This window comes from Ictalurus punctatus, chromosome 21, assembly GCF_001660625.3.
Source record: "Ictalurus punctatus breed USDA103 chromosome 21, Coco_2.0, whole genome shotgun sequence".
Classification (NCBI taxonomy): domain Eukaryota; kingdom Metazoa; phylum Chordata; class Actinopteri; order Siluriformes; family Ictaluridae; genus Ictalurus; species Ictalurus punctatus.
Genome location: NC_030436.2, coordinates 9109005 through 9134609, shown reverse-complemented (window position 1 = coordinate 9134609; position 25605 = coordinate 9109005). Strand labels below are relative to the sequence as shown.

At 39.9% G+C, this 25605-nt stretch overlaps 2 protein-coding genes across 3 annotated transcripts; both read left to right on the top strand.

The window, feature by feature from the left end:
- Window positions 1-815: 815 nt before the first annotated feature.
- Window positions 816-12311, top strand: mybl2b (v-myb avian myeloblastosis viral oncogene homolog-like 2b). The gene is made up of 15 exons (XM_017450336.3): window positions 816-1080; window positions 1865-1952; window positions 2161-2232; window positions 2861-2953; window positions 3682-3902; window positions 4531-4678; window positions 4804-4860; window positions 6135-6341; window positions 6508-6780; window positions 7229-7371; window positions 7462-7561; window positions 7668-7775; window positions 10913-11029; window positions 11111-11263; window positions 11516-12311. The coding sequence occupies exons 1-15, from the start codon at window positions 1058-1060 to the stop codon at window positions 11642-11644; spliced, it is 1932 nt and encodes a 643-aa protein (XP_017305825.1). The 5' UTR covers window positions 816-1057; the 3' UTR covers window positions 11645-12311.
- Window positions 12312-12953: 642 nt separating this feature from the next.
- On the top strand, window positions 12954-25588 carry rpn2 (ribophorin II). 2 transcript variants are annotated; one of them, XM_017450624.3, is made up of 18 exons: window positions 12954-13090; window positions 13746-13933; window positions 14015-14110; window positions 14189-14364; window positions 16294-16369; window positions 16582-16716; window positions 17313-17489; window positions 18616-18734; window positions 18970-19075; window positions 19443-19534; window positions 19620-19734; window positions 21114-21308; window positions 21393-21479; window positions 21569-21664; window positions 22707-22782; window positions 23153-23282; window positions 24344-24437; window positions 25331-25505. In XM_017450624.3, exons 1-17 carry the CDS (start codon window positions 13078-13080, stop codon window positions 24393-24395), a joined length of 1929 nt encoding a protein of 642 aa, XP_017306113.1. In that variant the 5' UTR covers window positions 12954-13077; the 3' UTR covers window positions 24396-24437; window positions 25331-25505. The 2 variants fall into 2 exon arrangements, with proteins under 2 accessions (XP_017306113.1, XP_017306114.1); XM_017450625.3 differs by lacking the exon at window positions 24344-24437 and having other exon boundaries at window positions 25331-25588.
- Window positions 25589-25605: the final 17 nt, after the last annotated feature.

The following is a 25605-nucleotide window of genomic DNA, read 5'->3' as shown; positions in this document are numbered from 1 at the left end:
GATTAAATAAATAAATAAATAAATAAAGTGATGTAAAGTGTTTTGTGTTTCCTATGTTAAGGTCAGTTCAATGCATTAGATGTAAAAATTTTAAAAAGTATTTTTATTTATTTATTTATTAAGTACAGATAAATTAGTGTCAGAGCTTAGAAACAAGACTATTATATTATTCATTGGGATTCATTTATAGAAGGTTACACCACTACTCCTGCTAATAATAGTAACAACAACAACAACAACAACAACAACAATAATAATAATAATAATAATAATAATAATAGTAATAATTAGTATAAATAAAAATACTATATGATAATATATCTAGGCTGTAAAATTCTTGTTTTATACGTTCCTTCCTTAGAATTCTTTATAAATTCAAAAACATCATAAGTTCATTATATTCATAAGTTGAACATCATCATCAACAACATCGACAAAATCATCAACAAATTAATAGTAATATAACTTTAAATGTCTTATTTTATATATTTATACTTTATACTTCTTTACAAATTCAAGAACAACAACAATAGTAACATAATAACTTTCTTCTTAAATGTAATTTTATACATTTTATTTTTATTGTATTATGTTTACATATTTATTTAATAATAAAAAAGTAAGGTGGAAAAAAAAGAAAAGTATTATTATTATTATTATTATTAAATATTTATTTAACATTTTCACTACGAGTGTGCAGTCATATTTTAATATTGTAATATATATTTTTTTATAATACATTTATTAAAAAATTTTTGGTGGTTGTTTTCATTTCTGGTCGGTTGCTGCGCGCGCAGACGCTGCTTGATGGCGTCACTCTCGGGAAAGTGTGCGAAAAAGAAGCGCGAGACAGAAGTAGTGGAGGCGGGCACAGAGCTCGCACCGTTCCGTGCTGTTTTATCATTATTAGGCAATTTAACGACGACTAAATTTTTTAAAATAAACAAATTCATCCGCGTGATTGACAGATGATTGAGACTTAGCGCGCGACACCGCGTCCTGAAATCGAGTTTAACCGGAAAATCGGAGGTTAAAAAAACCCGGGGGCTGCTTGGGGATGTCGTCTTGGTGGGCGCGCGGGTAAGTTTATTTAGCTTATATCTATTATACATCATTCTTTTATGCATGTTTAACCTGATATAAACGTGACTTATAAATGTTAACCGTTCAATAAAGTGATCGTTTGAGCTGTGCATCGGTTGTGACTTTATCTGAGGGTTATTTAGAAAGTTTGGAGGCTTTTATTATCAGCGCGCGCCCAAGAAATAATGCAGATTCATCAGATATAAACCGTCGCACGTATGCACAAGCTTAATGCAACTTATCTGTACATGATGTTTTGCATGTTGTTATTTTATTTATTTATTTTTATTATTTTGTTTTCAGTGTGTGCGAATCGAAATAGTATTTGACTGGCTAGCTGTAGCTTTTAGCTAGTAAGCAAGTTGGCGTGATTTTCAACAAAAGATTGCTGATTTTTGTTTGTTTGTTTATTTAATTATTTCTATTGAAGTATTTAACCCAGATGTCCCAATGTCACTAGCAATTCTAATGTTTACATTAGAAGCGTTTTTAACATTGATCTAAATGTAGTCATGTGGTTGCAGATCTGGACCAAACCAGAATGTTGTCTAGTTAATTCTGCAGATTAAATATATTATTTCTTATAATAATTTGTTAAATATGTGATTAGAATGGTTGCGGTCCCAGTTTACAGTGGTCGTGTCACGCATTTCTTAACACTCAGATGTAAACAGCACAAAGGCAAGTGGTGTCAGTAAACTCAGCGCCTTGTTGTTAGCTCCTGATGACTGGACAGACTTGCTTTCTCCCTGTTAACAAAAAGCCGTGTGTGTGTTTGCAGTGAGGACGCAGAGTGTCAGGACACTGACTCGGACGCAGCCGACCCGAAGGACTGCGGGAAAGTCAAAGTGAAGTGGACGCAGGAAGAGGTGATCTTTGAGTTTATTGATAAGGCTCTCAACCAAGGGCCGGACGCTGGTCCTTGAACGTTGGCTCGACATCTCACAGCCCTGGGTTAGGGTTAAGGTTAGGGTTAGGTACATTCTTTTGTACTCCGACCCTAGAACAGACCGGTGTATTAAAGTACGGAGAAAAATGACAACCCACAATGTAAACCCGTCTTGTTTTGTTTTTCAGGATGATAACCTGCGAAAGCTTGTTCAAAGAATAGGAACTGGTGACTGGAAATACATCGCGAGTTTTCTACCAGTAGGTTTTCTTTAAAAGTACAGTGTGCAGTCTTTCATGGTATAAAGCTATGATTTTTCAGCCTGACATTACTGAATTCTTTTAGTGAGTTAAGATCAACAGTCGATATGCTCACCATTTAGTGCCAGTCTGACCAAAGTGTCTGGCAGTGTCTTTTTATTTTTTAAAAGAAAATGACAGTCTTATGACACTTGCAGGATCGCTACAAATACGGTAGTGGCTATGGCCTTTTGATGAAGTGTAGCAGCAGAGAGAATATTCACCCAACTACGAGCAGCTAAACTCCTTTTCTTTGACAATTATAACAGTTTTTCTGTCTGCGGAACATTACAGCCGTTCCAATATACCGAGACCTTGTTTCTGTCCACGCACCTTCTTTAATCACCGCTCTATCGATCGAGGATCTTCCTCATCTGACACAGAAAACAGTCTATCTCGTGGTCTGATGTAGAATTCGGGAAAGATTTCATTAGGGTCTCGTCCACTGTGACATAATATAATAATAATAATCCTAAAAGACGGTCAAAATTAGGCTTAACTTTGAATCAGGGAATACTACGTTGTCAGATCCTTTCAAGCCAGTGTACTTTTACTCTTGCGTATCTTAACAAAGTGTTCTGTTTGCTAGAACCGCTCGGAACATCAGTGTCAGCACCGCTGGTACAAAGTTTTGGATCCAGACCTCGTCAAAGGGCCTTGGACTAAAGAAGAAGACGAAAAGGTATGACGTGCGTGTAAAGATTTGGTTTAAAAAGAGCGTTGGAGCAGAATTCACTTTGTACCTGTCCTGTGTGTGTCGTGTGTTTCTTGGCGCGAGTGGACTGCAGCCAGAATAATCAGAAGAGTGAAAATGAATTCATAAAACTCTATAGCTAGTTTTGAAAATTGAATATTGAGGAAATGCAGACCTGGACAGCTGTTTGATTTCACACTAGTAAGCGGAAAAAGCCAAAATGTTCTCCATTCTATGCAAATTAGGTAGATCCAATCGATTACCCCGAATGATTCCTCTGGTGTTCGTGGTCCGACTTTTCTTCAGTTCTCCGCTCAGAGCTTCAATTCCTTCCCGCAGTTCGTTCTTATTTACTGTTTGACGTGCGAGAAAGACTTTAATTAAGGAGATTTAATGAAAAGAGAAATGGTTTCATCATCGTGAGTGTGGGGTTTTTTTTTGTTTGTTTGTTTTAAGTTCAATCAGAGGCAATGTCAAGGGATTTTGCTTCAAATCGGGTGACTGAAATGTCCTCTTGATGTCTTCAGTTTAAGATTTTTATTTTATTTTTTTGCACTATGAACCACATGCACAACAGAGCATCCTGAGCCTCTGCGAAAGTCGGATTATGAATAAACAATATTGTTTTATTGTTGTGGCTAGGAAGATTATATTTTGTTTTGTTTTGTTCACGTGTGTTAATCTAGAATCCTCTTCTCGTCTTATTCTCCATGCAGGTGATCCAGCTGGTAAATAAATACGGAAATAAACAGTGGGCCGTGGTGGCCAAACACCTGAAGGGGCGATTGGGGAAGCAGTGCCGCGAGCGCTGGCACAACCACCTGAACCCGGACGTGAAGAAGTCCTCCTGGACCGCGGACGAGGATCTCATCATCTACAAAGCCCACTGCATGCTGGGAAACCGCTGGGCCGAGATCGCCAAGCTGCTGCCTGGAAGGTGGAAACTTTGAAACTCTTAATGTTCATCTTCCTAAGATAATTCCAATAATAAAGAAGATACACTTCATGCCGTGCTGTAAAAGGAACCTAATGTGATGGAGAGTTACCATCCTTACACCAAGATGTATTATTTTCCAAACGCAGCACGTCCTGAAGTGTTTTATGTGCTGTGTTTTTATACCAAGGATTACATTTTATATACAAAAGCATGACGTGTCATGTATTTATCCGTTTGTAGTCACATTTAATTTTGTGAAACATCTCCTTTCTTGAAGGTAATAAGACAAAAAAAAGTACCTTTTTAAGAGTAACGTTACCAAGGAACGAGAGCGTGTTAACTCTTCTGTCCTGAATACTTTCTGGACTGCTGGGCTGTTACAAAGCGCTGACACTTGAGACTCCTTCCACAATTGTTAAATAGACATTATTCAGAAAATTTTACCATATCAATAATTACACTCCCCTCCCCATCTGTTTATGTGGCATGTCCACCATATAAGCCCCTGTGTAAGTTGTTACTCTAGAAACATTCGAATTTGAACAAACACGTTAACATAAACCTGCGATTTGTCAAAGCTGACCAATCAGAATTGAGAAAACAACGGTTTTTGTCTGCCTCCTATCAGGACTGATAATGCTGTGAAGAACCACTGGAACTCCACCATTAAGCGTAAGGTGGAGCTGGGGTATTACACGGGCGTGGACACGACTCTGCACTTTATTCACCAGCCTGAGGAAGGAGACGTCAGTGCTCAGCAGGACGCCGATCCAATGGTGTGTTCCAGAAATGCTCCACATCATGAAACTCTCTTATGGCTTCTTATTTTCACCGTCTTTATTTCTTTTTGTATCGTTTAGTATCGTAATATGTGTAATGTCCTGATGTACAATCCTCACAGGAGGATTTATGCTACAGTGGAGAGCTGGAGGCTGCCGCTGTACCAGTGGTCACGCAGGTAAGACGCAATTGGTGTATTTCACATAACTTCTGGACAAGTCGTTAACGTGTTCTTTTATATTTTTGGCCAGGCTGTGTGGTAAAAATGCAGACAATCGCCAATAGACTTGTCCTCTCAGGTGAAAAGATTTATTACAGAAAGATGAATACAGGATAGAAGAAAGCAGAATAGAAGATGAGAGCGCTCTGGAGCACTCGTCTCTCACATGCCCTATTTAAGTTTTAAGATGAGGAGAGATGGACATCTGTGAGTCTCGAAAAGGGAGTTCTAGGAGGTTTGAGCCAGTTTGGTGGTTTCAAGGTCTTAGCAGATATGCAGACATTCCTGAAGACAATAATTTGTTTGTCAATATAAGAGGAAAGAAGTTTCTGTGCTAATCTCCATGACATGACCACAAGCGGCATTATTCACTGATGAACTTGAACAGAGCTATTACAACGTAAGAAATTAATAATTTCCCTCAAAGTTGTTAGTGATGGCCACGGGTAATCGACTGATCCAGTGCATCTTATGTAACCACCTAATGGGTAACAGTAAAGTACTAAAATGCAGATTTTCATACACTGATTTTCCTGATCTAAAACAGAAAACCACAGGTGTATAACGTATTGTCTGTTGTATAAGCAGTCTCTCCAAGATTTCGCACTTTTGCAATCGCAGAAATGAATGCAAAATCGAGCAAACTCCAGAATATACAGGGGAGCTTTCAATTTTTGAAAATTACAGCAGATTTTCCGCAGATTCGGGCTGAGACGTGTCATGTGACATCATCACAACACGCGTTCAGCCAAAGCCATCTTCGATTCACGTGCTCTGAACATGAGTACAGCTAAAAGGCCTCATTTACCAGAAAACATCACTGTGAAAGAAAATTCCGTGTAATCGTGACTCCACGTAGTAGTTTTCCGCTTAAAGAACAAACCCTCTGCAAACTTTGAAAAAGCCGCAGCAAAATCGAGTGCTTTCAGCTGCAGCAATCACACCAAAGGAATCCTATATGGACTGTGCTGTAAATCCGAGGTGAGATGTCAGGCTGAACTATTCATTACGAGGCACACGAGATACGTCATAATGGCGTCAAGAGCCGCGAATGATGTGAAGGGTGCCAGTACTTCCGTCCTAGTGGAAAATAAAATCCTGCAAATGGAAAAAATAATGAATTAGTTTGACGTTTCATATGCTTACAGATCAGTTTGTCACATACGTGGTGATAATCCCAAAAAAATATTTAGCGACATCTAATAATCCTAAAAATCATTTCCGTCCTTCAGGAGTCTGTCGATTCCGTACCTCCGAAATCCGCTCCCGCCAACACGGCGTCCCCTAAACCCCCTCGAGCTCCAGCGACGCCCCCCAGCGACACCGAGAGCACGACCAACTCGAACTCCAGCGTCCCTGCCTGGGTGAACGATGGCTCGGGCTTCCTGTCACCTTCGGCCACGCCCGCGCTGAAGGAGGTGATGGACATGATGGACGGGGTGAGTTCAGGAGCACTCTTAAAGATGGGCTTCTGCTCTCACAGATGGCTTTGAGAACAGAAAATGTTCGTTATTGGGATACAGGTTTATCAGTACACGGGGCTGGGGCTTTTTATGTTGTTTTATGATGCTGTATAGTATCGTGTGTGTGTGTGTGTGTGTGTAGGATCTGGAGGGTTGGTGTAACCTGGCTGACTTTGAGCTCCCGGAGGAGCGTCAGAGCCCTGACGTGCTGCAGTTCCGGCTAGAGGGCAGCGCTCTGCACGAGCTCAGTAAGGGGAGTAAAGGCGAGCTCATCCCCATCTCACCCGGAGGAGCCACACCACCGTCCATCCTGAGAAACCGCACACGCCGCCGCATCGCCCTCTCCCCCGACGCCAACGACTCCATGACCCCCAAGAGCACGCCGGTGAAGATCCTGCCCTTCTCCCCATCTCAGGTACGATAAGGCTCGATACACCTCGGTTTTGGTTTTTACTTTGAATTCAGGAATTCAGTTCAGTCTTGTAGGTGAAGTAGGTGACACTGATGATTCTGAATGGAAAGTTTTAATACTAGTTTTCACTCAAAGCAACAAAAAAAAGTACCGATACTGATTTGATGTCAAGAAAAGACATTTTGTTCATCATAATTTGTGACAAAATAGTTTTGAGCACCGAAAGTAAAGTACAAGCTATGAGCTAGCATACCTACCTAGCAGTGTTCAAGAGCTAACCTTGTTTGTTTCTTTTCAGTTAGAAATTCAGCCACTCGTTTTTCATGAGCTCAGATGATTCTTAATTAAATACAGTATTGTGGAGATGATCAATCTTTTAAAAGTGTTTTAAAAAAAAAAAAAGCCACGAAAGTGAATAAATTCAAATTGTAGCGTGTAAACCTTTTCCCAGTTTCTGAACATGTGGACCAAACAGGATACGCTTGATCTGGAGAACCCGTCTCTCACGTCCACTCCCGTGTGCAGCCAGAAAGCCATTGTCACTACGCCGCTGCACCGAGACAAAACGCCGCTCACTCAGAAGGAGAACTCCGTGTACGTCCCGCTTTGCACGTTCCTTTCACTTTTAATGAAAACATGCTCCGCTATTTAAAGGAGTCTGATGTTCATCTTTTTCCTCCTCAGCTTCATCACGCCGAACCACAAGGCTGATCTGGACAGGACGCCTCGCACCCCGACCCCCTTTAAAAACGCCCTGGAGAAATACGGGCCCATACGCCCACTGGTGAGGAAACACTTGAATGACGAAGGAAGGGGGGTGGAAACAACACGGAGGGGCCGAGCGAGTATTTGTGAACGTGTGCATGATGTGTTGATGTTTTTTTCCGCAGCCTCCAACACCCAACCTGGAGGACCTGAAGGAGGTTCTTCGCTCTGAAGCCGGGATCGAGCTCATCGTAAAGGATGAGAGTCCGTCTGAACAGAAGCCCAAAGTGGTGGTGAGGATTCCCGATTTACGATGACGCTTTCGCTCTCGTTTTTTGCTTCCTGCGTCTTTAAATCGTAGCTTCGGTGTAGTATTTTCACGTGTTCGTGTTCCTGAGATCCGTGTATACGAGTCAACCGTTATAAAAGATGCGTTTTCATGTCAGAGAAGCTACCGCTTCGAAAATGTACGTAAAAAGAGCGGTCTCGTTTTTTCACCGTAATAAATATGGCAGATAATCCGTAACAGTAAGTGTTCTAGATATAACAAGCGAAAACTATCTGTATGTTGAATTATCACAATGATCAGACACTTCTGTATTTACAGTATAACTCATTCAAAGGTAAGAAGTGCTTTTTATTTACCGTTCATGCTCTTAGGAGCCGTGTTGATTTGATGGCACTCGCTGAATTCGGCGTTGAGGAGAGCGTTCGGAATTACCGAGTAGGAACTCAGAGTTGACTTTCCTGGTCTGAGGTCAGGAATTACGAGTTACGAACTCTGGTGCGAATGCAGTGTAATAATCTCTTGGGTTTCTTGAACGAAGCGCCCTCACTTTCCCACACAGTAAATGGAGAATATTTTGAGTTCGGCAATGTGAAATAAGATCTATCAGTGCATGTTTTTTTTTGGGTTTTTTTTTTTTTTTTTGATCAAGGTTTCTTTATTAGCATTTTCAAATTAAACATAACGACACCAACAGAACACATAGAACAAACCCCGCAACCCACCAACCAGTACCAGACATAGGACATACCTATTACATATTATAAAGCCAGACCACCATAGAAAAGAAGAGAGCAAGAGAAATAAAATTATAGATAATGGTTACATAACAATACTGTCAACATCCATATCTTCAACAAATATCAGAAAAGGTTGCCAGATTCTGTAAAATTTCTTAGTCGCTCCCCTGACAGTGTATCTAATCTTTTCCAATTTAAGATGGCACATGACTTCCCTGACCCAATGACTATACATCGGTGGGGCAGGACCTTTACATTTAAACAATATAAATCTCCTGGCCAGGAGAGTGCAGAAGGACATCATGCTGATTTCACACCATCTAAAAGGGGTATTCTCCGGGGTCACCTCAAACATCGCAATAAGAGGGGACGACTTAACCACTCTTCCCAATATCTTAACGAAGGTCTCAAATATAGATTGCCAAAATGTGTACAACTTTGGGCATGTCCAAAACATGTGCAACAGAGTAGCTGGAGCCTGTCTGCATCTATCACATGCGGGATCTATGTCGGTATTGATCTTAGAGAGTCTAGCTTTGGACTAATGCAGACACTGAACAATTTTAAATTGGACAACTGCATGTCTGAGACATCTGGAGGAGGAGAAAATCCCTTGGATTACTTTGCGCCAATCATCATCAGAAATTGATTCGCCTAAGTCTGTCTCCCATTTATTCTTAAGCAGATCTAAGGACATCAAATCATGCATGCTGAGTAAGTCATAGATAACCCTTATTGTCTGCTTTCTGGCCAGTTTACATTTAAAAATTGCATCCAACAGAGAATTGGAAGAGCACAATGGGAAGGTGTCTAAATTTAAAGCTACAAAATTTCTAAGCTGCAAATATTTATAAAAGTGTGATCTGGGAATGTCATATTTCTGCATTAGCTGCTCGAATGTGACAAAAACACCATCAACATAGAGATCAGACAGTAAGACAGCCCCCTTTCTAGGCCGAGTATCGAAAGTCTTATCCAGCAAAGATAGAATAAACAGATGATTATTTGCAATTGTCCCCGTGAGTGACAAGTCCCTAAGAGAGAAAGATCTTCTAAACTGATTCCAAAGTTTGATTGAGTGTACAACAACTGGATTAGAGGTAAAGCTAGACAGAGTTTGTGCGAATGGTAATTTAGCGCACAGTAGGGCCGCTAGAGAGGTGGACGCAAAGGACGCCCCCTCCATAATTGTCCATCCAGGGGCTGTAGCACGTTCCCTCATCCAGTACAGCAGTGATCTTATATTAGCTGCCCAGTAGTAGTACATGAAGTTTGGAAGTGCTATCCCTCCATTTGCTCAAGGTCTCTGTAATCTATGCCTTTTGATCCCTGTCAGTGCATGTTTGACTTGCTTAACATCGGACAAGTACAGAGCTAACATCAGCCAGTAGTTTAATATCAGGGGAAAGTATCAGCTTTTTTTTTGGAAGAGGGGGAGAATAAGGTAAAGGGGATTAAATTGGCCTACAGGGAATTTTCAAATCTGAAACAAATCATTTTACAAATAATTTTAATCAAAATGATGTATATAATGTGAGCGGGTCAATGCAGACAAACTCAAAAAGTGCCATCAAGCATGACTGGTGTGTGTGTGTGTGAGTATATATACAAGGTTTTTCTGTAAAGAAAACAACAAAAAAAAGGTGCTTGGGGCAGGGGGAAACACTTCTGCTCAAACATTAAAAATTTGTTTACATGCATACTTTTTTAATTCATTATTCTACAATACATCTTTGTAGAATAGGAAAAAAACGTTTTCTGTTCTAAAGGTTTTATTGTGTCTCCATCTTAACTAAAAGAAACAAGTTGTTTCTGTAAAACCCGTTCTGCAATACCCCCCAACACACACACACACACACACACACACACACACACACACACACCCACCCTACAATCTCTACATTCCTAAAAGAGACACCACACATGATGATACATTTCACAATTTGCTTTCATCCCAGGTCATCTTTTAGTCATCACACCTCCTCACATTTCCCCAGAATAAAATACAATGCGCTTTTAGATTAGATTTAGATCCTCGGTTCTCCTAGAATTAGACTTCGAGTCAAAACATGATGGATAACGTTTTGGCTTAAGCCAGGCTCCTTCCTGTCTGTTAAAAAAATAAATGTTAAAATAAGCCTTGTTTTTGTCATTCGCATCATCTTATTTGCTGTAATTTTTCATTATCGTCTTTTAAACGGTTGATTTAATACCGTAATACTGTGAAATCGTGATCGTTTTCGACTAGGTTAGCATGCAGTGGGAAAACGAAGAACACTAACACCAAACCAGAGCGTAAGCGCTTTCCTCATCAAAGTATTTTCCTCAAGGCTGTTTTGTACATCCAGACCTGTAAGCTTTACTGTCCATCGATGTTCATTGCTTTCGTTACTTTGCTCTGCAGCACCGGCCTCCCATGAAGAAAGTGCGAAAGTCTCTGGCGCTGGACGTTATAGACTGTAAGGAGCTGCGCCCTGCCAGACGCCAGCACTCCAAGCCTCCTGCCAAACCCAGCAGAAAGGTAAAAGCAATGACCGGACGCCTTAATTTGGTCTCGCAGAGTGAGGACAGCGTAAAGACGGAGTTATTTCTTGTGTCTCAGGCGGACCGTTCGCTCTCATCCTCTTTCAACTCATCGTATACCGTTAAGAAGGAGGAGAACGTCCTCGACCAGGGATTCATTCTCGGGCCCAGCGAAAGCGGACCTATGGCGAAACAAGCGCAGCCGAACCCCAACCCCGTACCGCCTGCTCCTGTAAGTCATCCAGGAACTCCGAGTTTACACTGGATTTATTTATTTGAAGATTTTCATGTTATGGAAAACTTAGTTACTGTGATTAACGTTTAAGAACGAGCTAGGACTACTGTGAACACCTTCTGACCAATCAGAAATGATCATTCAGTAGGTAGTTACAGTATGTTATAGTAATAACGTGACTGTACTTGAAGCATAATCATAAACTTTGTCCCCTCAGCCTGAATTATTTGAAAAATCTCCTCCCTGTAGATGTCTCCGGCGTGGGAAGCGGTGGTTTGTGGCCGCACTACGGATCAGCTGATCATGACGGAGAAGGCCAGGCGTTATCTTCGCTCTCTGAAGTCGAATGCACACAGCCGGGCCCTCATCCTGTCCTGAGCCTGCACTTCTCCACAGTCTCCGATTATTGCATTCTAAAATGTTATTAAAACATATGGCATTTTCTCGTGTTGTGAATTAAGATGTAAAAAAAATATTTTGTTAATAATGTAATTGTGAAAAAAAAAAGATTTTGGGGTAATGAAAACTGCATCTTAGCAGTCATGATGAATCTCTAAAGGTGCTTTTTAGTCTCTTGTCTCAGGTTATCTCAAGAGTTTAACATATATATGGCCTTTAGTTTCAATTTGTGTATATTTCAGGTTTTTTTCTTTTCTGAAACACTTATCAGAATATCAGGAATGTCAGAGGAAAGCATCTGTGCTTTTAACTGGCACTGTTACTTTCTGTGGAAATCGGTTCATTACAGTTCAGGACTTATTTCTCATTTATGTTTTTCCACCATGGCTATATAGAAATGGGTTTTATCTGCCACAATCAGTGCATAGTAAAGAGCATCCTGAAAACAGATAGATAGTTTTTTTTTCTTAATACATGACATGTCCAGATTTTGAAATAACATTTTCATATGTAACTTGCCTCATGTCCACCTGTGGGTTAATTCATGATCTGCTTCAATTCTGTACATGCTGTAACTGGAAATAAATTAAATAATATTGCCCTGTTATGTAAAATAACCTAAATAAATAAAAAGCATTGAGCTGAACATTTTCACAGAGCTTTCTTTGGAATTAAAAATATATATATATATATATATATATATATATATATATATATATATATATATATATATATATATATATATATATATATATATATATATATTGTAGGACTCACTGAACAGAATATAAATTTGGACTTAAAGGTGAATATTTGAGAAATTTTTCTTTATTTTTGAATATATTATTTGCAAAATTAAACCAGACCTGATAGAACTATAATACTACTGTTGTCAAAACGCTGGTCTATGGGGTGACGTCATGCTCGTTACCGGTCCTCTGATTGGACATCGCGCTGCAACAGAATGACCAATAGGAAACGGACACAATGCCAAATCAACGCCTTTTTATAATAATAATTTAAAAAATAATAATAACACGATTTGAAATAACAACACAATACTTTTCAAATCGTAAGTAATCTTAAAAAAATTAGTAGAATAAATATCTGCAGCTGCGAGAAATATAATTTCCTTTTTCCCGTATTGTTCAAACACCGGTTGGTTTATACCATGTTCGGTTTACAGGGGTGGAGGTTTTACTATTACTTAAATGGTTGACACTTGGTTCGAGTTTGTGAAATGAATTATTTATTCGTGCGATATTAGCGAATAAATAAATTGAATTGTCGGTTGAAATCCATCGCTATTAGGCATCGGCGCAAAAACGCTCCCCCTATTAATTTAGTCAAAATAGGTTTTCGTCTGTCCCGGAAGTCTCGCGAGCGCTTTTGGTGACGCTGCATACAGCGACATGGCGCTACTCCGTAAGTCATTTAACAGAGATTAAGAGTCAATTTTCACAAAATTATGCCGTGTGTAATTTTATCCTATGAACAACAAAGCGTTCTTTTCTCCTGCGCTGGTTGCACGAAAAGTCTGGGTTTTTTTGGTTGAGAGTCTTTAAAGAAATTCTCATCTATCAATTCTATTAATGGCGTTTTGCATAAAGCTAACATGCTAGTTTACTAGCTAGCGACTAAAATGTGTCTGTCTATAAATATTATTTGAGAAGTTCAGAAGCCGTAATTACCCCTAAACTGCAATGTTATTTCTACATATTTATACTTATTTCTTCGTCAGCATGGGATATAATCAGGAAGCTAAAGTGAAAACTGCTGCATTCCAAATGACTGCTTATTTAACATATAGTGCACTAATTAGGGTTTAGAGGCGCCATTTTATAGCACATGTAGTGCACTTCTTTATCGTGTGGTGAGGTATTTGGGTCAGAGCCCTGCGTTAAATTCTCCTCCAAGACAGTGATTTCTAATAAGGAGTCATTTATTTAATCAGTAGTATGCATATTTAACGCCTGTGTTTATTATTAAAGTCTCAGGCGTTGGATAGATTTTCCAAGGAATGACAACATGTACAGTATGTTTACTGATATTAATGTGTATGTGCATGTGTGTTTGAAAGGTTTGGTCAGCATTGTGGTCTCCATCCTGGCTCTTGGAGCCTGGGCGCGCAACCCAACCCACCACCTGACCGCTTCGGATTTGGACAGACTTCAGGATGTCCTGGAGCAGCCGTTCACAGACCTGAAGTCGGCGTACTTCTCGATTGTTGGCCTGAGCAAGCTGGGAGCGTCTGTGCCTGATTCGGATGTGAGCTCAGATCAATATCAAAGGGATATATCATATGTATACAAAAACACTTATATATATCATTTTGTTTTATACTTTCAGGAGGCTTGCAATTTCATTACGTCCAACCTGGATACTTCAAGCATTGAATCTCTGTTTTATGTGGCTGAGGCCAGTCGAGCACTTTCCTCTTGTGAGGTATGAATGTAAAAAACGGTTGTTTTTTTTAAATAACCTGTCTAATGAAAGACTGATAACTAATTTGATCTTTGACAGATCCACGTATCGAACGAGACTCGGGATTTGCTCCTTGCCGCTGTAAGCGAGGACTCTGCCATCTCGCAGATCCACCAGGCTGTGAGCGCGCTCAGCTCTCTGGGACTCCCTCTGGCATCGCAAGAGGTGGTCAGTGCCCTTAAAGCACGCGTCGCAAAAGAGGACAATGTCGTGGCGTGAGTAAACGCTCGTCTTGTTCTTGGGTATTGATGGCAAGTACATGCAGACGCGGCAAAGTATTTAGATGGGAGCTCGTCACATGAGACTAGCTATAGGGCTTTCTGTCAAAAAGGTGAGCGTTTTCACAGGTGTTCGTGGGTTTGACGGTTTATTTGACCCTCCCTGGTCTGGTCTGAACTGCCAAAGTGGCTTGTTTTTTTTTGTTTGTTTTTTTTTTTGGTTTTTTTGTGTGTTTTTTTTTTTTTTGGAGGGGGGCACAACAAGAAGTTTGCAGTTATTCTTCCCGTGTCAGGTTTAAAACCGACATCTCTGTTCTAAATCTGTGACTTTTTAGTCAAAAGTGGTAACCTGAAACAATACATACATAACCACTTCGAATGGTCTTGGTTCAGCTTTAAATGGTTACTGTTGTCACTATTAACAGTCATGTTAGTCAATTATCCGGACCTTTTTAAGCAAGGAATTTTATATAACTGGATGAAGAACCTCCGGAAGGACTTGAGAGAAAGGTGGTGCTTGCGTTTATTTTTTGCCGCGTTTTTCACCCGTCACAGCTCACCACTTTCACCCCATTCAGGTTCAGAGTTCATGCTCTGGCGTGTGTGTCGTGCAGGCTCTGCCAGCTATGCCACTCCCTCTCTCTGTCTGTCTCCCTGTCTCTGTCGATGCCCCCTGTCTCTCCCACTCTCTCTCTCCCCCTCTCTCTCCCTCTTTGGTTACAGCAGTTACTTAAAGCACAAAAACACCAATAAGTAGATTCTCAGTAATAAAAGGGTGAGAATCTTCACGCGTTACCTGCCTGTTCAGTCCGCCTGCTCTCTGTCCTCACGTGATGCTCACCATGCCTCTGCTGCCACACTGGACCTTCTCACATTTTTAAGTTCTCATGGTGCAAGAAATGTGTGGAACTCTGTATGTATGAAAATTAGGGGTGAGAGGCATTGTCCCATAATATGGATTTTACCGTAACAAACCCAAAAATGGTGAACCACAAATAGCCTCGCCTACGAGTCCAGTTAAATGAGAACTGCTCAGGTAACTGAAATAATTGTGCACACAGCTTCAAATTCACTACTTTGCTGCCCTCTACTGGGCACTAGTGGGTTTTTATGTATATTAATAAGAAATATGGTGTTTCTCAGGCTGGCTGATGCTAAATTGTCACAATGCAGTATTTTCAGTGCATTTTGTAACTCCACATTGAGAAGCGGCTAACTGGATGTTTTTTTGTTTTTTTTTAAATTTTATTATATAGTAAATGTTTATACTGTAATGAAAGTGTTAAATTTACCATCCATTTCCGTTTTCAGTCATTTCTGATGACATTAAAAACGATGACCCTTTTTTTTGTAGTATAGAATAAACATTTCTTACTTATTGTACAATGAAATTTCAACAGAAACAGTCCTAAAATAGCAAAAGAAATGGGGGGGGAACCCCATAGGTCTATAGAGACAGCAGGTTATTGGAGGCACAGTGATCTTCAGTGGTGGTCGAGCTCCAACTTGACAGCTGCCTTACGTTGTTGGATGAAAACAGTACGTGTAATTTGTGTATCAATTCATACAGTATGTTAAAGCGGCTCTACTGTTTAACTGCCGCTTTAAATGTTCTGCAAATTTTTTCAAGTATTGTGATGGGATATAATTTCGAATAGATACAATGTATTATTATTACCACTACATGTAGTATTGGCTTTTGCTTGGTTGGAATGAAAACCTGCACCCACACCGGCCCTTTCCAGATAAGATTGGACAGTCCTGATTTAGATCATAATAATGTGATTATAAATTTCAATTCAGTACAACAACATGTAAATGCAGAGCTGTCATGTCTGACTCTGAATTCAACACGTATCCAGTAAATGAACTTCTAGGTAACGTTCTGTTTTTTTGTTGTTGTTGTTTTTTTTTGTGCGTACGCAGCATCATGCACGCTCTGCAGACGGCCTCCCGTCTCTCTCAGCAGGCCGAACTTGGAGAGATCCTGGAGGAAATCGAGGTGAGATGATTGAAGTCAGGCTCCAGGTGGTGCTTTAGCACAGAGTTAAAAATTCAACTAGTTCAAAATTCAAGTCCATTCTTTAAATAAATAAATAAATAAAATTATTTATTTATTTATTCATCAGTACACTAATGCTGAAGGATTTCTTTCATTCTGTTGCCAAAACACGTTTGATTTTCTGGGTTTTTATTTTTGTGTGTCATGTGCAGGATCTGGCTGCACGGCTGGATGACCTAGGGGGCGTGTACCTCCAGTTCGAGGAAGGTCTGGAGGCCACTGCGCTGTTCGTGTCTGCAGCATACGCTCTGTCCGATTACATGGACGTGGAGCCTCCACTGAAAGAGGTGAGACTCCTCACTGCATGTCTGTAGGAGTTAAATAAGGAATAAAACACTTGGAGTGTGCTGTTAGGGGAAATAATCAATAACACGTTTGTGCGGAGCGCCTGATTAACAAGTCCGAGTTGTTACTGTAGAAATGATAACATTAGAACAAGCGTGTTAATATAAACCAATAGGTTTTGAGAATTGTTTGTAATCACCTGAAGGTGGAGATGAAACGTCTCTCCGTGTCATTTTCTCGGTTAGGGCTGGCCGAAATATCGATAGAATATCGATATCGTGATGAATGATTATGCGATACACTTTTCTGAGGTATTGTTGGTATGGTGATGTGTTTTTAAAAAAATTTTAATCATTACAAATGAAATGGTACCGAACAGATGCCGCTGACTTGATGTAATTGTTTTTCTTTGTGGACATTAAAGGAAAGTATCGTCAAACTCCGTTTAACGTTTTTTTTGTTTTGTTTTATTTTAGTACTTTTTTGCAGACAGTCTGTTAGCTAAATTATATATCGTGATGCGTATCGTAGAAATGTCCTCAGGTATCATGATATGATGTGGTGATATTTTTGTCATATTGCCCTTTGCTGTTCTCAGGACCAGGTGATCCAGCTGGTGAACTCCATCTTCAGTAAGAAGTCATGGGAATCTCTGTCTGAGGCGTTCAGTGTAGCCAGCGCCGCTGCTGCTCTCTCCAACAACCGCTTCCACATGCCGGTCATCGTTAACGCTCTGGGCTCTGCAGCTGTCTCGCACAGCCAGCCTCTGTTGCAGGTATACATACACAGACACTGTAATTAAACTCAAATTTCTGACCAGTTAATTATGTGCTTTTTATAGAGATTATGGAAATAAATGAGTACTTGAATCCCTGGGAGGGGCGACATGATGATCCTGCAGTCTCACGATATTGTCTCTGCTGAAGTGTCACATTCATGCATTAGACAAAAATTTAGGCAGTCTTTAAAAAAAATAAAATAAATAAAAATATTCACTGGTGAACGCGTTATCAACATGAACCATCTGTGAATGGGGAAAACTGGCCAAAAGTATGTGGACACCTAACAGTCACACCCATATGTTGGTCCTCTGCAAACTGTTGCTAGACAGTTGGAAGCTCAGTGTTATATAGAATGTCTTTGTATGAACGAACACAAATCCCCGCAGCCACGCCCCAAAATCTAGTGAAAAGCCGTCCCAGAAGAGTGGAGGTTATTCTAACTGTAAAAGGGGACTAAATCTGAAATGGGATGTTCGAGAGCGACCAATAATCGTTTTGTTTTTTTTTACCAATTAATATTTTATTTATTTAAGCATTTTTTCCATAATCTGTTCACGGTTTTGTAATATCGGATCCACCGATAAATGGCAGCCATCTTGTGGGTGTTTTGAGAATTGCACGCAGGACCGCCATTACTGTACAAATGAGATGTGAGATGTAGTTTAAGGAGGAATTGAAATTGACAAAATTGTTATGAATAGAATGGTTTGTTTAGTTCAGTGGTGGTCTTCTCATTGTGTCAAACAGATGTAAAACAATAAATACAACAGTTCTGCATATCGGTTATCGGGCACATAAGCATCTAACCGGTATCGGTAATAATAATAAAAAAAAATCAATATCTGTCGATCTCTAGTCAGGTGTCCACAAACTTTTGGGTATATAGTGATCTTTTTTCAAGTGGGTTAGTTTATCATGAGCCTGTCCCGTCAACATCTGTCCACCACAGTGTTATGGCAGATTGAGATTATTTTGCACATCCCTAGTTGGAGTGTATCATGATTCACATTTTAAAATGCATTTCTATTTACATATAACACACTTTAAATTATTTTTTACTTTTATTTCTATACTGTCTTAGTATGAATAACTTTGTGACTGTGTGTGTGTGTGTGACAGCTCCAGGTAACTGATGTCCTGTGCCAGCCTCTGAGCTCTGCCAATGTGCTGGTGGAATCGGCTACCTCCGTGTCCTCCAAGGCTGTAGTCCTGAGTCAGGTCCCCTTCACCCTACATGAGTACGTTCCTGACGTTCGCCTTCTATCTGACACATTGCAATTGTAGATCCTGTACTAGGGAATTAGAAAGGACTGATTCATTTGACCTTCATTATTTGCTGCTGGTTGCCATGGCAACATTCAAAGTGCTGTAGTTTTACTTCTGAAAAACACTGATCTGTGGGTTTTATTTCTTTCTTTATTTTTCCCCCTCCCCCAGATAATTATTATATATATTTTGTTGTTTTTGTTTTAGTGACATTTTTGAGCTGAACTTCATGGCCAGCCAGCCTGCGAGTGGTTACTACCAGTTCTCCATCGCCGTCACCGGAGACAGCCGTCTGGTGGCCAACCAAATTGACGTAAGAGGACTGTTTCGATAACGTATGACAATAAACTCAATTACGATGTAACCACGCAACAAAAGCTGTGCTTTTTTCCTTTTTTAAAAAAGGAAAAAGAGTTTAGAAATTTTCTCCCTGAAGCTTTGACTCTTAATTGTTTAAATGACTGGTGATTCATTCTTCAATGAGGCTTTTAAAAAGCAATTATTTAGTCCCTGTTCTGTTCGAATGTAAGGTGAAGGCAGCTGGTCAGAGGTCAGTCTTGTCTTTTGTAGGCGTTTGAACCCTGAACAATATGCTGTCACGTCATTCAGTTCACCACACAAAGCTTTTCTCAAATTAAATGTTGCTTTTCCCATGTAATTATTCAACACCCTTTCGTTAGCTCAAGGTAAAAGTCTCCACTAAGGTAGCCATCAATAACATGGACCTGTCTGTGGTCGACAAGGACCAGAGCATCGGTGCCAAAACCACTCGGTGAGATCCTCCATCACAAGCATCTAATATATAATACTAATCTTATTAAATTATATTAAATTAACTTATTTATTTATTTTCTTAGAGTGGAATATCCAAACAAAGCCAAGACCTCCTTCTTGGCTGACAGCCACCAGAACTTTGCTATGACCTTCCAGCTGGTGGATGAAGCCACCGGAGTGGAGCTCACGCCTCATCAGGTACAGCTTCGAACCTCACTGTCTGACCTTCACATGTTTAACGCCGCTGGTATTCATAAAACAAAAATGATCCGAGGAGCAACTGTGGTCTCTGTAGCATCCAGGGTTTTGTAAACAGGAGGGGGACAAAACTAACATGGACCACCATCATGTAACCAGTCACAATGAGGAAGCACCGTTGCTTAAAAATCAGCAGCTCTGCTTTAAACTCTTTAAACTCGTGCACGCACACACACATGCACGCATATGGTACAGGTGCCCATTCTCTACTCTTACACTCTCCTCAGTCTTTTCTCTCTCTCATTTTTTTCTTTCTATTTTTCTGCCTTTCTTTTTTTCACTGCCAAAATTGACACATTTTGTGTATTAGCGTCGGAATATACTGATGAGTGATCACTCACACACACACACACACACACACACACACACACACACAAAATGGACCATTGTCTTTTCCCTCCCATAAAAATGGGAGCTCAGCCAAACAACATATGAAACTAGAATGATTGACCGATTGTGCTTGTGTTTTGAACCCCTAGATATTAACACTCAGGAAGCCCTGCCCCTTTTTTCTTTCTTTTTCTCTTTTCCCTCTTTCTTTCTCTCATTCCTCTTTCTTTTTTCTCTCATTCCTCTTTTTCATTCTCTCTTTCTTTTTCTTTTTCTAATTCCTCCCTCTTTCTTTCTCTCATTCCTTTTTCTTTCTCTCATTCCTTTCTTTCTATCTTTTTCTCATTCCTCCCTCTTTCTTTCTCTCTCTAATTCCTCTTTCTTTCTCTCTCATTACTCGTTTTCTTTTTCTCTTTCGCTCTTATTCCTCTTTTTCTTTCTTTCCTCCTTTTCTTCTTTCTCTCTCTCTCCTTCCTTCCTTCCTTTCTTTCTTTCTTTTCTCATTCCTCCCTCTTTATTTCTATTTCTTTCTCTCATTCCTCTTTTTCTTTTTCTCTCTCTCATTACTTTTTCTTTCTTTCCTCATTTTCTTCTTTCTCTCTCTCTCTCTCTGTCCTCTCTTTGTTTCTCTCTCTCTCATTTCTCCCTCTATCTTTGTCTCTTTCTTTCTTATTCCTCCCTTTCTTCCTTAATTTCTTCTCTCATTCCTGTCTTTCTTTCTTGGCTATTTCCTTTCAGAAATGGGTTATAGAGGAAGGGGGCTCTGTGTTTTCCGGTACTACGCTGTTTTAGTTTAATTTTGGTTATAATTAGCAAGGCACAAGTTACTCTCTCTCGCTAATCAACTTCACTGACATTCACACTCGGTCATTTTCCCAATAAAGGGGGAACTTTAGCATGTACGAAATTCTCAGTTAAACTGTCGAATCGCTTACAACTGATGTTACGTAAATCAGCTCGAATAGGCTTTAATTTATGGTTGTTCTCAGACCTTCGTCAGGCTGCACAACCAGAAGACGGGGCAGGAGGTGGTGTTTGTGGCCGAGCCAGACAGCAAGAACCTGTACAAGTTTGAGCTGGACACAGCTGAGAGAAAGACAGAGTTCGACTCCATTTCAGGCACCTACGCACTCTACCTGATGGTGGGAGATGCCACGCTGGAGAACCCGGTCTTATGGAATGTGGTATGGGAGCAGTGTAAACTAACTGAGTGACTTCAGTGTATTTGACAGTCATCGACGTCCTCTAACCCTTTCCTTTCTTCAAAGGCGGATGTTGTTCTCAAGTTCCTCGATGAGGAGGCTCCGTCTACGGTTCAGTCAAAGAACCTGTACGTTCCCAGACCAGAGATTCAGGTCGGTGTTCTCAAAGTGAATGAAAGAGGATTGTTGCATGATGACGAAATACTGAATGATGTTATTTATCGCTCTTTCTGGATGTCTAGCACATGTTCCGTGAGCCAGAGAAAAGACCTCCTACTGTCCTGTCCAACACCTTCACTGCACTCGTCCTCTCTCCCTTCCTGCTGCTACTCATCCTGGTATGGACATTTCTCTGTTAATAATGAAATATTGCACAGACAAGTATTTCAACACATCTTGAGGAAATGACCGAAACCGTGTTTAGTTATTTATAATGATAGGGATGTTTTTGAATTCTTGCAATAACTGATCATCTTAATTTTAAGGAAAAGGTGTTGGGATGGTACGAAGGTGAGAGAGGGTTTGGTTTAAAACTCCTTAAGATCAGTTTTATCCAACTTTCCAGTGCAGAAGTAATTGAACGTCAACAATAAGATAAAAACATCAACATAACCACAGATTCATCCTTTTAGAAATGTCCCTGAAACCCTGAATTCTAGCTTCATTTTTAAGGCTTCATTTACAGATGCTGAAGAAAACACTAAGGAGTTCTACAAAATAATAAATGTTCAGTTATTTCAAAATAATAAACATAATGACAATTTGACAGATTTCCTCATATTCCCACTATACTTCCCTTTTAAGTGAGTTTGGAATAAACGGGTTTGAAAGAGTTTGTGATAATCACACGAGAGAGAGAGATTAGACAGAATAACTAGGTGGAATACTCTCATTACTCCTTTAATTTCTTTCTTTCTCTCTCTCTCATTCTGTTTTTCTCTCATTCCCCCATTTTTCCTCTCATTCCCCAGTTTTTTCTTTCTCATTCCCTGACTTTCTTTATTTTTCTTTCTTTCTCTCTTCCCCCATTTCTCTCATTCCTTTCTTTCTTTTTCTTTCTCATTCCCCTTTTTCCCTCCTCCCTTTCTTTCTGTCATATTCCTCCTTTCTTTTTCTTTTCTTCTTTCTTTCCCCCTTTCTTTTTCTTTCTCCCTTTCTTTTTCTTTCTTTCTTATTCTCCCTTTCTTTTTCTCTCTCATTCCTCTTTGTTTGTTTCTTTCTTTCTTTCTTCCTTTCTTTCTTTCGTATTATAACTAGTCCATTGTTTGAACAGTTTCAATATTAGACAGAGTAACTAGAAGAATACTCTCTCATTATTCCTTTAATGTTTCTAGATTGGGTGGTTTTTGACTCTTTCATTGTTAACATCTTTCTGTGCAGTGGTTCAAGTTGGGTGCCAATATTTCCAACCTCAGTCTGTCCCCCAGCTGTGTGCTGTTCCATGTCGGCCATGCTGGTGAGTGCACGAAAATGTGCCTTGTGTCTGATCTTAATAAATAAAAGGAGCTCAAGTAGGTCATGTGAAGAATAATTAGATATTTTCTAATATAATAATTCAGGCAACAAGACATTTTTCCATCAAATGCAATTTTTATGTTGACTTTTGGTTCATGATCTTAAAGATTTGTTGTGCCCCATGCTTTATGTTTTTTACTGTAATGCAGATGAAAATCTAACCTCATATGTGATATCTTTTCGTCTATACACTCCTCTCCCCAACCTGAGATAAGATACAGTACGCCCCTTCAAACCGATCTTGTACACGACGTCTTTGTGTTTCCTCCAGATATCCATCTGTTCTTGTTTCTTTGTGCTTTGTGATACAGCCATGCTTGGCCTGATGTACGTGTACTGGACTCAGCTCAACATGTTCCAGACTCTTAAATACCTGGCCATCCTCGGAAGCCTCACGTTCCTGGCTGGGAACCGCATGCTGGCTCAGAAAGCAGTGAAAAGGTACAGAGTCGTTTTACTTTCTCTTTTCAATTCGATCTGTTAATGAGATGCCCCTCCATCCGCCCCTTTATACGTAGAGAACACATTACGAATTAATTACACGAATTATGTTTTCCCCATGAGGTTCTGTAGCTATGCAAGAAGTTTCCATTACACACACACACCACTGTTTCCTGTCCTGCTCCCTGGTAGAGGGTAGTACCTCAATATTACTTATCCCTCTTTTTCTTTCTTTCTCTCTCATTCCCCTCTTTCTTTCTCATTCTATTTTCTTTCTTTCTTTCTTTTTCTTTCTCAAGCCCCTCTTTCTTTTTCTCAGTGCCCATTTTTTCTCATATTCCCCCATTTCTTTCTTTTTCCTTCTTTCTTGTGTATTACTAGTTTTGTCATCAAGCGCTCCAGTACAATGTTGGAACAGTTTAAGCATGTTTCATGGATGTTAGAAGTTAATGCTACACTTACTAAAAGTTGCTTAGTGAATAAATAAAATATAAAAGAAGCTGATTGAAGCAGTCAAGCAAGCATACGTGATTATTAGTCATCTAAAAATGAAAGAGAACCTTGTTTGTACATTTGAAAATGGTTGCTTTGGCAAAAATGGAAATGCGCTCAACATTCTTCCCAAAGATTAAAGTATTGGCATCCTTGGCTGAGTAATGCATCACTGCCTTTACAACACTGATTATAATAAGCTACATGCCTGCTTTGTATTTATTTATTTATTTTTAGAAATAATAATAAGAGACCTGATTTGGGGCGGGGGGACATAAAAAAAAAAAAAAAAAGCGCAAATGAAAGAATATTACAAAAACATATGGAAGCTGGGATTTCTGCTGGATGAGGTGCCAAAACATTTGCAAACGCATCATAAACTTTTATTCTTTTCACTGTACTAATAATTTGTGCCTCACAGAGCCAAGGGTGCTCAAACATTTGCATACAACTGTATACCTACCCCCTGTTCCTGCTGTAACGTTTCCTCTTTTTCTCGTTAGTGCTTTAACTGTCCTGTTTGCTGCTGTTTCTCCTTTCTTTCTTTCTTTCCCGTCCTCATCCTCCAGGATCGCCGCTGAGCAGAGTAGTAGGTTGGCTAAGTATAGGAGTCTGCGGTGAAAGCCCGGTTTATTTAAACAAAGCCCAGTCTCCCATGCTGAAGTAAGGCTCTGTATCCTGAGGACAGCATGATGTCCTTTTCACCACTGTAGTGCCAAGTGCATGGCTGTGTGATTTCGCTCTGCTGCGTCATTCATTCGTGAATGTGTTTTTACATCAGCTCCAGCGTGTTCCTCATGAACGATCGTGTCTTCGACAGGCATGCATGCACTAATAAGTCATTTTCACACACCTGCTGCTTGTAGTTGTAAGGAAGCTCGTTTTTGCTACTAAAACCAATTCGCCGAGTCGTAGTTATTAGCATCCATTCTCACTTACATGTTACGGCAGCTATAAACGGCCGTTCCTTCACCAAACCCATCTCGTCTCTTTTTCATGTCGTAAAACTTGAAAGGTGCATTAGGCAAGATTTGTGAAAAATAGCTCTCTAACCCAAGAGAGCAAAATTGGCTGTGTTTCTTGGCGAGAGGAGTATATTGTCTCTGTCTGTCTGTCTCTCTGTCTCTGTCTCTGTCTCTCTCTCTCTCTCTCTCTCTCTTGCCTGTAAATCACAGAGATACTATCTAATCTGTGGGCTCATGTACGCGCAAGAGGGCAGATCGAGCATATTATTCCGAGCGTAGAGACGAGCATGTTTTCTAGTGAAGTCCTGTTTAAACGCCGCTGGTGTTGAAAGCGAAAACGCTTCATAAATACTGAATATAAAACCAACTTGTTTTCGTGTTTGTAATATAAAACTGTGATATAAGAGTTTCTCGTCATAGTTTTGAAGCAGTAGAAAGCGGGCTTCCACATTCTAAGAGATTTGCCATTTGGTTCGTCGTCGTGTCTGGGGTCTGCGCACGATCGTTTTTTTTTTTTTTTTTTTTTTTTTTAAAAAGCTGCTTTAAAACATTTAATTCACGATTTTGAGCGAATTCTCTTTCCTCTTTCAGACACAAAGCTAAGTGATGGACGGAAAGCAGTCGTGAGGAGGCTGGAGCTTCATTTTGTTCTCGTCTTTATTTAAGTGAAGAAATCTGGCACAAAAGCATCAGATTGATGGAACTAACTGGCGTGACGGCTCATGGTGGTTTATTGGACTGTTCAAAAAAACAAACAAAAAAACAAGACGAAATCTAAATCAAATCTGTAAAGCAGAATGCAGTTTGATGTTTATTACTTTTCTTTAAAAAAAAAAAAAAAAAACCCAACTGAATGCACTGTACGT